Source organism: Phyllobates terribilis, unplaced genomic scaffold (assembly GCF_046119375.1).
Source record: "Phyllobates terribilis strain yellow unplaced genomic scaffold, ASM4611937v1 Scaffold_292__1_contigs__length_2399606, whole genome shotgun sequence".
Lineage (NCBI taxonomy): Eukaryota > Metazoa > Chordata > Amphibia > Anura > Dendrobatidae > Phyllobates > Phyllobates terribilis.
Window position 1 is genome coordinate 1,058,991 of NW_027363052.1, and position 15,589 is coordinate 1,074,579.

General features: G+C 44.2%; 1 protein-coding gene and 1 pseudogene across 1 annotated transcript; both read left to right on the forward strand.

Moving 5' to 3' along the window:
• The window catches only part of LOC141220422 (uncharacterized), a 24,433-nt pseudogene extending 17,915 nt beyond the window's left edge, over positions 1-6,518 (forward strand).
• Positions 751-15,322, forward strand: LOC141220423 (uncharacterized). Its single transcript, XM_073666344.1, has 7 exons — positions 751-918; positions 10,753-10,892; positions 11,016-11,120; positions 11,204-11,327; positions 11,411-11,499; positions 11,696-11,786; positions 14,079-15,322. The coding sequence occupies exons 2-7, from the start codon at positions 10,824-10,826 to the stop codon at positions 15,320-15,322; spliced, it is 1,722 nt and encodes a 573-aa protein (XP_073522445.1). The 5' UTR covers positions 751-918; positions 10,753-10,823.
• Positions 15,323-15,589: the final 267 nt, after the last annotated feature.

The window sequence follows — 15,589 nt, forward strand, 5'->3', positions numbered from 1 at the left end:
GCAGCCGGGAGATGACCGGCTAGCACCGGTCATCTCCCGGCTGCGTCGCCGCTGATCTCCCGACAGTGGCCTGCGTGTTTCAAATCCGGCGCCAATTCGCGGCCGGGCTGCGCCAGTCGCTGATTTGACCATTCAGAGAAGCGGTGTTTTAAATTTCGTGCCAATCAGTAGAGCACTGTTTAAATTTGGCGGCAATATTGCTGATTGGTCGCGACCAATCAGTGAACCGTGTTAGTGTGGACCGGGGAGAGGCGCTGCCTGTGCGGGTACTTCCGCTGCTAGCGCCGGTCATCTCCCGGCTGCATCGCCACTGACCTCCATGCGGCTACCGTCGGGAGCTCAGCGGCTAGGGTCTCTGATCTTCTGACGGCAAGTGTGAAGGGAGGACCGGGGAGCGGCGCTGCCTAGGCCGCCAGTCGGGGTACTTCTGCTGCGAGCAGCCGGGAGATGACCCGCTAGTGCCGGTCATCTCCCGGCTGCATCGCCGCTGACCTTCGTGCGGCAGATGAGCCGCTAACTGCCGCCATCTTGTTCTGAAATCCCGCATCACTGATTGGCCGCTGCCGGACCAATCAGCGACGCGGGATTTCCTGGACGGACAGACAGACGGGATAAGCCGATTATATAGTAGATATTTATTTTTCCCTGTATTGTAATTTAATAAAATTAGAATTTCATTGTAATCCTAGAGCTTTTCTTTGTGATATTTTATGTCCCAGACTTATGAACTTGTCATTTCATTGTAGCCCAGCGCTAATCAACACTGGGAAATCCTGGCAGCGGCACCGACTGACCGGACAAACCCTTCACAGCAGAGACGAGCCGACTCCATCTAGAAACCACGGACGATTCTCATCCCTATTGTTCTTCAGTCCATGTGTCGTCATTATGTCCGGATTTATCAGCAATGTACAAAAGGTAATAGGGTAAAGAATGTATATAGGGTCAGTATGTATATATTCTGTACTGTATGTATATAGGGTCAGTATGTATATATTTTGTACTGTATGTATATAGGGTCAGTATGTATATATTCTGTACTGTATGTGTATAGGGTCAGTATGTATATATTCTGTACTGTATGTATATAGGGTCAGTATGTATATATTCTGTACTGTATGTATATAGGATCAGTATGTACTGTATATAGTCTGTACTGTATGTGTATAGGGTCAGTATGTATATATTCTGTACTGTATGTGTATAGGATCAGTATGTATATATTCTGTACTGTATGTGTATAGCGTCAGTATGTATATATTCTGTACTGTATGTGTATAGGGTCAGTATGTATACATTCTGTACTGTATGTATATAGGGTCAGTATGTATATATTCTGTACTGTATAGGATCAGTATGTATATATTCTGTACTGTATGTGTATAGTGTCAGTATGTATATATTCTGTACTGTATGTGTATAGGGTCAGTATCAGTATGTATACATTCTGTACTGTATGTATATAGGGTCAGTATGTATATATTCTGTACTGTATAGGATCAGTATGTATATATTCTGTACTGTATGTATATAGGGTCAGTATGTATATATTCTGTACTGTATATATATATATATATATATATATAGGGTCAGTATGTATATATTCTGTACTGTATGTGTATAGGGTCAGTATGTATATATTCTGTACTGTATGTGTATAGGGTCAGTATGTATATATTCTGTACTGTATATAGGGTCAATATGTATATATTCTGTACTGTATGTATATAGGGTCAGTATGTATACTATACTGTATGTGTATGGGGTCAGTATGTATATATTCTGTACTGTATGTGTATAGGGTTAGTATGTATATATTCTGTACTGTATGTGTATAGGGTCAGTATGTATATATTCTGTACTGTATGTGTATAGGGTCAGTATGTATATATTCTGTACTGTATGTGTATAGGGTTAGTATGTATATATTCTGTACTGTATGTGTATAGGGTCAGTATGTATATATTCTGTACTGTATGTATATAGGGTCAGTATGCATATATTCTGTACTGTATGTATATAGGGTCAGTATGTATATATTCTGTACTGTATAGGGTCAGTATGTATATATTCTGTACTGTATGTGTATAGGGTCAGTATGTATACATTCTGTACTGTATGTATATAGGGTCAGTATGTATATATTCTGTACTGTATAGGATCAGTATGTATATATTCTGTACTGTATGTATATAGGGTCAGTATGTATATATTCTGTACTGTATATATATAGGGTCAGTATGTATATATTCTGTACTGTATGTATATAGGGTCAGTATGTATATATTATGTACTGTATGTGTATAGGGTCAGTATGTATATATTCTGTACTGTATGTGTATAGGGTCAGTATGTATATATTCTGTACTGTATATATATAGGGTCAGTATGTATATATTCTGTACTGTATGTATATAGGGTCAGTATGTATACTATACTGTATGTGTATAGGGTCAGTATGTATATATTCTGTACTGTATGTGTATAGGGTTAGTATGTATATATTCTGTACTGTATGTGTATAGGGTCAGTATGTATATATTCTGTACTGTATGTGTATAGGGTTAGTATGTATATATTCTGTACTGTATGTGTATAGGGTCAGTATGTATATATTCTGTACTGTATGTATATAGGGTCAGTATGTATATATTCTGTACTGTATGTATATAGGGTCACTATGTATATATTCTGTACTGTATGTATATAGGGTCAGTATGTATATATTCTGTACTGTATGTATATAGGGTCACTATGTATATATTCTGTACTGTATGTATATAGGGTCACTATGTATATATTCTGTACTGTATGTATATAGGGTCACTATGTATATATTCTGTACTGTATGTGTATAGGGTCAGTATGTATATATTCTGTACTGTATGTATATAGGGTCAGTATGTATATATTCTGTACTGTATGTATATAGGGTCACTATGTATATATTCTGTACTGTATGTACATTTATAGAGATAAGTACACGCGCGGCGGCTCCGCTCCGTACACCTCTCACACACAAGGCTCCGCTCCGTACACTTCGCACACACGCGGCTCCGCTCCGTACACTTCGCACACGCGCGGCTCCGCTCCGTACACCTCGCACACGCGCGGCTCCGCTCCGTACGCCTCGCACACGCGCGGCTCCGCTCCGTACGCCTCGTACACGCGCGGCTCCGCTCCGTACGCCTCGTACACGCGCGGCTCCGCTCCGTACGCCTCGTACACGCGCGGCTCCGCTCCGTACGCCTCGTACACGCGCGGCTCCGCTCCGTACGCCTCGTACACGCGCGGCTCCGCTCCGTACGGCTCCTACACGCGCGGCTCCGCTCCGTAAGCCTCGTACACGCGCGGCTCCGCTCCGTACGCCTCGTACACGCGCGGCTCCGCTCCGTACGCCTCGCACACGCGCGGCTCCGCTCCGTACGCCTCGTACACGCGCGGCTCCGCTTCGTACACCTCGTACACGCGCGGCTCTGCTTCGTACACACGCGGCTCCGTTCCGTACACCTCGTACACGCGCGGCTCCGCTCCGTACACCTCGTACACGCGCGGCTCTGCTCCGTACACCTCGTACACACGGCTCTGCTCCGTACACCTCGTACACACGCGGCTCCGCACCGTACACCTCGTACACACGCGGCTCCGCTCCGTACACCTCGTACACACACGGCTCCGCTCCGTACACCTCGTACACACGCGGCTCCGCTCCGTACACCTCGTACACACGCGGCTCCGCTCCGTACACCTCGTACACACGCGGCTCTGCTCCATACACCTCGTACACACGGCTCTGCTCCGTACACCTCGTACACACGCGGCTCTGCTCCGTACACCTCGTACACACGCGGCTCCGCTCCGTACACCTCGTACACACGCGGCTCCGCTCCGTACACCTCGTACACACGCGGCTCTGCTCCGTACACCTCGTACACACGCGGCTCCGCTCCGTACACCTCGTACACACGTGGCTCTGCTCCGTACACCTCGTACACACGCGGCTCTGCTCCGTACACCTCGTACACACGCGGCTCTGCTACATCCACACTGTAAACCCCTCCTGACCCCACACATAAACTTCAGCTCATCCAGCACCATGACAACCAGCACAGCAGAGTCCTGCATCCACTGAGGCCCCTGATCATGTGACCCCTGACTCCTCCCCTCCTGTGACCTCATCACAGCTCCTGTGCGCACAGAGCAGCCATATATGTGGTGGCGGCTCTGCAGGTGGAGGTATGTGGAGACCCCATTACTGGGCGCAGGGGGCATTAACCCCTTCAGCGCGGAGACTCTTTTGGGGTCTTGTGTTGCCCCTTTATAAGAATCATAAGGTTTTTGTTCTGTTTCCTGTAATAGATACATACGACCCAACTATGGAGACAGGAAGGGAGGAAACGTATTGTTCTCATAGTACAGGACCCCTTTACTGACCCACACAGTGTAATGCCCCCATTATACCCCTTATGCAGGATGTATGATGCCCCCACAGTGTAATGCCCCCATTATGCCCCTTATGCAGGATGTATGATGCCCCCACAGTGTAATGCCCCCATTATGCCCCTTATGCAGGATGTATTATGCCCCCACAGTGTAATGCCCCCATTATACCCCTTATGCAGGATGTATTATGCCCCCACAGTGTAATGCCCCCATTATGCCCCTTATGCAGGATGTATGATGCCCCCACAGTGTAATGCCCCCATTATGCCCCTTATGCAGGATGTATTATGCCCCCACAGTGTAATGCCCCCATTATACCCCTTATGCAGGATGTATGATGCCCCCCACACAGTGTAATGCCCCCATTATGCCCCTTATGCAGTATGTATGATGCCCCCCACACAGTGTAATGCCCCCATTATGCCCCTTATACAGTATGTATGATGCCCCCCACACAGTGTAATGCCCCCATTATGCCCCTTATGCAGGATGTATGATGCCCCCACACAGTGTAATGCCCCCATGATGCCTCTTATGCAGGATGTATGATGCCCCCCACACAGTGTAATGCCCCCATTATGCCCCTTATACAGTATGTATGATGCCCCCCACACAGTGTAATGCCCCTTATGCATGATGTATGATGCCCCCACACAGTGTAATGCCCCCATGATCCCTCTTATGCAGGATGTATGATGCCCCCACAGTGTAATGCCCCCATTATGCCCCTTATGCAGTATGTATGATGCCCCCACACAGTGTAATGCCCCCATTATGCCCCTTATGCAGTATGTATGATGCCCCCCACACAGTGTAATGCCCCCATTATGCCCCTTATGCAGTATGTATGATGCCCCCCACACAGTGTAATGCCCCCATTATGCCACTTATGCATGATGTATGATGCCCCCACACAGTGTAATGCCCCCATTATGCCCCTTATGCAGTATGTATGATGCCCCCACACAGTGTAATGCCCCCATGATGCCTCTTATGCAGGATGTATGATGCCCCACACACAGTGTAATGCCCCCATTACACCCCTTATGCAGTATGTATGATGCCCCACACAGTGTAATGCCTCCATTATGCCTCTTATGCAGGATGTATGATGCCCCCCACACAGTGTAATGCCCCCATTATGCCCCTTATACAGTATGTATGATGCCCCCCACACAGTGTAATGCCCCTTATGCATGATGTATGATGCCCCCACACAGTGTAATGCCCCCATTATGCCTCTTATGCAGTATGTATTATGCCCCCACACAGTGTAATGCCCCCATTATGCCCCTTATGCAGGATGTATGATGCCCCCCCACACAGGGTTTCGCCCCCATTATGCAGTGTGATGATGCCCCCCCCACACAGTGTAATGCCCCCATTATGCCCCTTATGCAGTATGTATGATGCCCCCCACACAGTGTAATGCCCCCATTATGCCCCTTATGCAGTATGTATGATGCCCCCACACAGTGTAATGCCCCCATTATGCCCCTTATGCAGGATGTATGATGCCCCCCCACACAGTGTAATGTCCCCATTATCCACCTTATGCAGGATGTATGATGCCCCCACACAGTGTAATGCCCCCATTATGCCCTTTATGCAGGATGCATGATGCCCCCACACAGTGTAATGCCCCCATTATGCCCCTTATGCAGTGTGTATGATGCCCCCACACAGTTTAATGCCCCCATTATGCCCCTTATGCAGTGTGTATGACCCCCCCCCCCCCACAGTATAATGTTCCCCCAGTACCGCCTGAGGTCCTGCAGTTGGAATAATCCCTCTGGAGAATGTTTTTTTCCTTTCCCTGCTCCCCTCCATATATACCCTCGAGCATGTATACAGGCATGTAGGGGAGCAGGCCTTACTAGATATCGAGGCTTTGTACAGTAATATACCGCATGAGGATGGTATCAGAGGAGTAAGACGTTTCTTGAATTGAGATCAATAGAGTGTAGCAGACATAATGACTTCATGGAGGATCTTCTAAAATTCACTCTTACTCATAACTTCTTTCTTTTTGATAGGAAGTATTTCCACCAGCTCAGGGGTACTGCGATGGGTAGCCTCTGTGCCCCCTTATATGCTAACTTATCCCTGGACTGGTGGGAGGAATCCTCAATATTCAGGGATGGCATCCATATATTGGGGTATGGTACAAATATATTGACTGCATTTTTATCACCTGGTCAGGGACGAGTGAACAATCTTTTTAATTTGTCGGGGAACTCAACATCAATAGAGTGGGCGTTAGATTTACATCTGAATTTATTATAATAATAATTTTTATAGCGACAACATATTCCACAGCACTTTACAATTTTAAGGGTGACTTATATTGACAATACAGACTTTACAGAATAAGCATAACTCAGATATTAAAAGGAGTGAGGGCCCTGCTCGCAAGCTTACAGTCTATGAGGAAATAGGGGAGACACAAAAGGTAAAATGTACGTATATTGTATAATACAGCCTTAATATACTAAATAGAGTAAGTATATAACACCACATGAACTGGTCGCCAGCCAGTATGTGTACAGTACAGACAGAGGCTATTCAGTGCATGGATGGTATGAGCATGATTTTGAAGAAAATTTTAATATGGGCCAAACTGGGACAGTTAGATAAGTGTGTTGAGGTGATAGGCCAGTATAAAGAAATGTTTTTTTAGGGCACGCTTTAAACTGTGGGTATTGGGAATTAATCAAATTGTCCTGGGTAGTGCATTCCAAAGAATTGGAGCAGCATGCGAGAAATCTTGGAGACGGGAGTGGGAGAATCGGATTATGGAGGATTTTAGTTTTAAGTCATTAGCAGAACGGAGGGCACTGGTAGGGTGGTAGACTGAGACGAGGGAGGTGATGTAGGGCGGTGCTGAATCATCAAGAGTTTTGTGGGTAAGAGCGATAAGTTTATATTGAACTCTGTATTGGATGGGCAATCAGTGCAATGACTGGCACAGGGAAGAGACATCGTTGTATCGGTTGGTGAGGAATATGACCCTGACTCCTGCGTTCAGGACGGATTGGAGAGGGGAAAGTTTATAAAGGGGGAGATCGATAAGTAAAGAGTTGCAATAGTCCAGACGAGAATGAATAAGAGCTACATAAGAGTTTTTACAGAGTCAAAGGTAAGAAAATTTCTGATTCTAGAGATGTTTTTAAGGTGTAGATGACACGAGCGAGCGAGTGATTTGATGTGAGGAGTGAAGGAAAGATCTGAATCAAGCTTGACCCCAAGACAGCCGGCATGTTGCTGGCGAGTAATGATGGAGTCACAAACAGAAATGGCAATATCAGGCATAGATAGGTTAGTGGAGGGAGGAAATAGGAGTAGTTTAGTTTTTGACAGATTCAATTTTAGATAGAGGGAGGACATAGTGTTAGAGACAGCGGAAAGACAATCACTGGTATTTTGTAATAATGCAGGGGTGATGTCCGGAGAAGAGGTGTATAATTGGGTGTCATCAGCATAGAGATGGTACTAAAAACCGAATCTGCTGATTGTTTGTCCAATAGGAGCGATATATAAGTAGAAAAGAAGGGCTTCTAGGACTGATCCTTGAGGAACCCCGCCAATAAGGGGGAGGGGAGAAGAAGAGGAGCCAGCAAAAGACACAGTGAAGGAGCGGTCAGAGAGGTAGATCCACAGTGTCGAATGCTGCAGAGATCCAGGAGAATCAGCAGGGAGTAGTGACCATTAGATTTGGCTGTTAGTAGATCATTAGAAACTTTAGTGAGTTCAGTTTCAGTAGAATGTAAAGAGCGGAAACCAGATTGTAAAGGGTCAAGAAGGGAGTTATCTGAGAGATAGCATATTATACAAGAGTGGACCAGTCGTTCCAGGAGTTTAGATATAAAGGGAAGATTGGAATCAGGTCTGTAGTTAGCAGCACAGTTCTGGTCGAGGGATGTTTTTTTAAGTAATGGATGTATGCTGGAGTGTTTAAAAAAGGAGGGAAAAATACAAGATGAGAGGTAGAGGTTGAATATTTTAGTTAGGTGAGTGGTGACAGCTGGAGAAAGGGACTGAAGGAGATGTGAAGGAACAGGGTCACTGGTGCAGGTGGTAGAGCGAGAGGAAGTAAGGAGCCTTGTCACTTCATCTTCCGTGACTGGTTCGAAGTCAGAAAATGATCAAGATACAATGTGGGAGGGAGGAGCATGCATTACATTTGGGGATTGAGAGAAAATTTCCTGTCGGATATGGTCAATTTTTTCTTTGAAATAATTGTCCAGATCGTCAGTGCTGAGGTTTTTGGTTGGGGCCTGTGCTGTTTGATTAAGGAGAGAATGAAAAGTGTCAAACAGGTGTTTAGGATTATTGGGCCATGAGATGATGAGGTTGTTAGGCTGCGTGCACACAATGCTTTTTTCATGCGTTTCCGCAGCGGAAACGCATCAAAAACGCATGGTAATCCGCACCCCATGGTCCCCAATGGCATTCCGCAATGTCAATGCACATGCTGCGGATTTTTCCGCAACGTTTCTGCAGCGCTCATAAATCCACAGCATGTTCATTAATTTTGCGGAAGCCATGCCATTGACTTGCATTGAGACGCATAGAATCCGTGTCTGTACATTTGTACAAGCGGATAATATGCGTTTCAATGTGCGGATGGTACCCAGTTCTGGAGGAGAGAAGACTCTCATCCAGACCTGGGTACCATTGTACCTGTAAAAAAAAGAATAAAATAAAAAATAAAGTTTATATTCACCTGTCCGGCGGCCCCTGCAGCGCTTCTCCTTCCAGGACCTGAGATGACGTCGCAGTCATGTGACCGCAGGCTGTCTCGCGAGATGCTGGCAAGCCAGGAAGGAACCAGGAAGGAGCGCGACAGCACACACGGCGGCATCGGAGGTAAGTATAGCTTTATTTTTTTATTTTTACGGTCACACTGTATAAATCCATGCCGTTTGCATGGATTTATACAGTGTGACCTAGTTGTCAAGCACTTTCCAAGTGATGCTATCGCCTGGAAAGTGCTTGTCAGTCCGCATGCGGAAACACATGCGTTAACGCATGTGAATCCGCATGTATTCCGCAGGAAAAACGCATGCACAATCTGCATGCGTTTTTTCCGCCAGGGAGATGCATATATGCTGCAGAAATTTTCTGCTTCATTTCTGCATCGTGGGCACATAGCCTCAAAGTAGGTTTGTTTGGAGAGGTGAAGGGCGGAGTTATAGGTTTTAAGCATAAATTTATAATGGAGGAAATCTTCAGCCAGATTAGATTTTGTCCACAGCCGTTCGGCACACCTGGAGCCCCGCTGGAGAAAATGTTTTTGCAGCGTGTTCCAAGGTTGTCGCCGTCTGTGCCGAGTTGTTCTCTGTGTAGAAGGTGCGCCTTCATCCAGGGCACATTGCAATGTTTCGTTATAATTCTTCAGTGCAGAGTCAGGGCATGAGAGGGTGGAGATTGGGGCCAATGATGATTGCAACGTTTTCATAAATTTCTGGGTGTTAATGCCATGTATATTTCTATAAGTGTGGAAAGTGGGGGTGTCTTGAGCAGGGTGACAGTTCTTGACAGAGAATGAAAGAAGGTTGTGATCAGAGAGTGGAAGAGGAGAGTTAGTAAAGTCATGTATTGAACAGAGCCGGGTGAAGATCAGGTCAAAGAGTATTTCCATCTTCATGTGTAGGAGAATTAGTAAGCTGTGAAAGGCCGAAGGAGGAAGTTAGCGATAAAAGATGAGCGGCAGATGGGAAGAGGGAATCGCCTATTGGGATGTTAAAATCTCCCATGATGAGGGTGGGGATGTCATAGGATAGAAATTTTGGAAGCCAAGTGGCAAAGTGATCCACAAACTGAAGGGAGTGGCCCGGAGGGCGATACACAGCTGCCACTCGCAGGGAGAAGGGCCAGTAGAGTCTGACTGTGTGGGCCTCAAAAGAAGGGATGAAAAATGAGGGTACTGAGGATATAACCTGAAAAGTACATTTTATTTAAAGGAGCAGACCAACACCAATTATTACCAGTTGCCTTTCCTGCATGTACTGATCAAGAAGGATTGTAACGGGACCCTAGGGACACTCATCTACCAGAAACCTTCAAGCACTAATAAACTACTGAAGTGGGATAACCACCACCCCCATCCCCATAAAAAGAGGAAAATCCAAGGGACAATTTTTATGGTTGAGAAGGTACTGCTCGACTGTCACAGATTTTAATATACAGGCAATAGACCTGAACACCAGATTAAGGGATGAAGGGTACTCGTGGTACATTTTGGATTCCGCATCATCGTTTGCAGAAAAATGGTCTTATCCATCAGCTTATCTTTTCCTCATTCAGGTCTCTACAATACCGGATCCTCTCAGTGAAGATCGTCTATATAAGAAAATTTTCCTGATTTATCCAGGAAAATGATGGACAAGATGGTGGAGGGGATATTACACCTCACCCTAGAGATCCTCTTCCGGCTTACTGGAGAGGTGAGCGATTCTGATGACGTCACATTACAGCATTCTTGGAAATAACAGATGGACAGAACTAGAGAGGTGAGGACTCTGGAAATGTCTGTAGTGAGATTTATTAATGTGACTCTCCATAACCAGAGATTAATCACGGGGCCTCCACCTCACCCCCTAATACATGAGGACATCAATGACCAGAAGATCCTAGAACTCGCCTACAAGATAATTGAGCTGCTGACTGGAGAGGTGACACTGCTGGGAATGCTGGGACATTATACAGTAACGCTGTGAAGGGATCGGGGGGATGACGGTATCATTGTATGTGTCAGGTTCCTATAAGATGTCAGGATGTCGCCGTCTATTTCTCCATGGAGGAGTGGGAGTATTTAGAAGGACACAAAGATCTGTACAAGGACGTCATGATGGAGGTTCCCCAGCCCCTCACATCACCAGGTAATAGACAGGACTAAATACACACGGCCTATAATTATCTGTATGTAAAGAATGAATTCAGTCCCTGTATGTGTTTCCTCCAGATCTATCCAGTAAGAGGACAACACCAGAGAGATGTCCCCGTCGTCTTCTTCCACAGGACTGTAAACAAGAAAATCCAAATGTTCCTCAGGTAGATAGAGAGAAGGTGTCATGAGATCTCCCCTATGATGTGTAGACGGCTGTAAATGTCATGTCTTCAGTTCTGTTTTATCCATCATTATTATGTTTTATATTTGTGTAATGAGAATGGTGGAGATGGCAGGATTAGAGCTGATCATAGATGTGACTTCTCCATCTGTCAGTGACTTTTACAATATTTGTTTCAGGGTGAAGATCTGACCCATATTAATACTACAGAGACATATGTGAGGGGTGATGAGCGGTGTAAAGAGGAGATTCCTACATATGACTACACAGGTGAGCAGTAACCACTGAATACAGAGAAGTCCCTGTCTGTGGCTGCTTTATCAGTGGTGTAGTCGTATCACAATCGTGTGATCACCATTTTGCCGCTAGACTCCAACATTCTCCTCCGTTCGAAAATATTCAAATTACTTTGTGTAATTGTGAAAGACCTTTTCTATAGAACTTACAACCTGAAGGATCCACCTACCCCCTGGGATTAGGAGACGCTGACCGTTACCTGCCCAGGTCTGTAAACTATAAAGCCAAATGACAGCGTACGTAGAATGTGCTGACAAATTAAAAAATCACTTGAAGAAAAATATGATGGGCCTGTAAGAGAAAGCGGAGGGTAATGATGCTGTTGGCTTCCTAGATCCCTGATATCTTATTAGATGAATCTACCTTCTCTCCCTTCTGTGCTGCTGAATGTGCTCATATGGTCCCTACAAGACCAGGTCCAGTCTTTCTGGCCAAACTTCACTTTTATGATCGACAACATTAAATGTCCAGTGAGGCCAAGTGTGAATTTCTGTACAATAAGAACAGAGTTTCCCTTTATCCTGACTTTTCAATTTCTTTTGAAACCAACTAACTTCAAACAGGATTGTCATAAACTACACAGAAAACATTACACCTGTGCCATGATATATCTCTAAGCTGTGCGTGGCTGATGGCTGTAATATACATTTATTCATGCCTGCAGGAGATGTGTTGGCATGGCTCCAGCCCTGGTTTCATGGATCCACTCCACATCATAAATAGTATTTATCGAATTTGTTCGGCATTTCAAATTCGGGTTAGTTTTCGGGGTTCCGGCTTGTTCGCGCCAAATGGTCCACCATAAATGAGTGCAACTCCAGTTTAGTGTTGGATTTCTCCCCTCATACATACGTGGTTGTTGGGGATGTTACATGTTTATATATTCTTTATTTTTTTTACATATTTTTATTTTTTTCACTCTCTATGATAGTTTCATTCTGGTGGGATCGGCCGGCCTCACTTATGTGAGTCTGTAACTCCCTGGTCGTCTTTCAAAAAGATCTCCATTACCTCTTCCAATTGCCTGAGATCTAAATTTAAAACACCTCAGCTCTTCAGTATTATAAAAAAGTTCTCTTTGAACGTCTAATATTTCTTCTTGACACTCATCTGCCAGAAAATATTGGCCCTTAGCGATAGTTTAGATTGAGAAGAGCCCCCGAGCCCCATACTCTAATTACCCCAGAGAGGTTTCACCACTAGTTACTCATTTTTCTCTGATGAAGACTGTTCAGTTTGGTCATTTCAGGAGATGTGTTATTGTCTGTAGACACAGTTTTTGACTTCAGTAATCCTCTGCTTTAACCCCTTCCCGCAGTCAGTATTATGTTTCTAATCAGGCCCCATTTTTCAAATTTGACTTGTGTCACTTTATGTGGTGATAATTTTGGAATTCTTCACAAAGGATAATAGGAAACAAATGGACCTTACAAATTATTTTCCAACTTCTTTTGAATCTGACAATACCCTATATACGGTTGTACACTACTGTCTGGGCACATGGGAGGTTGAGAAGGGAAGGAGCGCCATTTAGCTATTAGGAATGCTCAAAAGATGGCTACCATGAACAGGCTTATAACTATCTACCCTGTTTACAGATTTCACAAATTACTTTGCTCATCACCCTTTAACTCTTCTACATGGATCTGAACCTACACAGAGACCCCTAGGCTTGGGCCATGGTGTTACCTGCTATTCGGTGGAGTGAGATGGAAAGAAGAATAGTCAGGTAGCCGGGTCAGAACCAAGAGGATAGAGAAAATACAAAATCAGAAGACACCAGTAGTCAGTAAACGGGCCGAGGTCACAACAGGAAACAAATACACAAGCCGGGAGCTGAGCACAGAGGACTGAACCAGAGGAGAACAAGGCTGTATCTGGCAGCTTCCGGCAATATGCTTCCAGCTTTAGTAGGGTGCGGTGCTTTCCAAATTGCTGAAGCAGGGAGCAGATTACTCCAGCTGGACTGCACACACACCCATACTGCCAGACTCGATGGTACTACAGGTCCCAAGCACCCTAATCTTAGTGGCTGGACAGAGCCTGTACCTTTTACTCCATATTTGGGAGGCAGAATAAACAAACAGGTGAACACCACGCTCCACTGGTTCATCCTATGAGGTTTTCTATTAGATGGTCATTGTCCAGTGAATTTTTTTTTTATATAACTTGCCTTTTTTACAGACAATTTAAGTAGAAATGTTCAAAAATATAAAATTCAAGGATTCTTTATTAAAAAATAATAATTGTTTTTATTCTTGGCAGATGTCTGTACCAGGAGATCAGAGGGACAGCTGACATCTTCAGTTTTTAAATCAGATAATTTTCAGATCCCCCAGGATACAATTGAAGTGAATGCCATTACTCCAGATTTACCATCATCCCTTCACAGCCAAGATCTGTCATCTGATCCTTTGAAACACGTCCTGTCTTCTGATTCATTACCGACTACTAAGGAAAATCAAAGTCACAAAATAAGCATTAAAAAACAAACTGCTCCTAAAGCAAAGAAGCCATTTTCACATTCAGAATATAGAAATAGTTTTCCTCTCAAAAAGTCTTTTCTTAAACATCAAAAAATTCACACAGCGAAGAATAGATTTTCTTGCTCCAAGTGTGGGAGATGGTTTAATCAGAAATCAAGTCTTGTTAGGCACCAGATAACTCACACAGGAGAGAAGCCATTTTCCTGTTCAGAATGTGGGAATTTTTTTACAGAGAAATCAAATCTTATCGCACACCAGAGAACCCACACAGAGGAGAATCCTTTTTCATGTTCAGATTGTGGGAAAAGTTTTGTACAGAAATCAAATCTTAATATACATCAGAGAACTCACACAGGGGAGAAGCCATTTTCATGTTCAGAATGTGGGAAATGTTTTACAGAGAAATCAACTCTTATCAACCATCAGAGAACACACACAGGGGAGAAGCCATTTTCATGTTCAGAATGTGGGAAATGTTTTGCAAAGAAATCAAATCTTATCAAACATGTGAGAACTCACACAGGGGAGAAGCCTTTTCCATGTTCAGAATGTGGAAAATGTTTTACAGAGAAATCAACTCTTATCAACCATCAGAGAACACACACAGGAGAGAAGCCGTTTCCATGTTCAGAATGTGGGAAATATTTTACAGCGAAATCAAATGTTATCAAACATCACAAAACTCACACAGTTGAGAAGCCTTTTTCATGTTCAGAATGTGGGAAATGTTTTGCAGAGAAATATACTCTTATTAAACATCAGACAACTCACACAGGGGAGAAGCCTTTTCCATGTTCAGAATGTGGAAAATGTTATAACCATAAATCTAGTTTTCTTAAGCACCAGAGAACCCACACAGTGGAGAAGCCATTTTCATGTTCAGATTGTGGGAAATGTTTTGTACAAAAATCACGTCTTAATATACATCAGAGAACTCACACAGGGGAGAAGCCATTTTCATGTTCAGAATGTGGGAAATGTTTTGCAAAGAAATCAAATCTTTTCAAACATCAGAGATGTTAAGAGACTCAGAAAGAGAATAGGAGGGATCCAATGGCTGGATGTCCTTAAGGACAAAAATGTCCAGGAAGGATGGGAAATTTTTAAAAATGAGATTCTCAAAGCACAATCGTTAACAATCCCAAAAAGTAGGAAGAATGGGAAGCATTTAAGGAAACCAGGATGGATGAACACAGAACTTAAACACATGCTAAAAAGAAAGAAAGAAATGTTTATTAAATGGAAAGAGGGAGGCATATCTAAAGAAGATTATAATGCAGTCTGCAGATC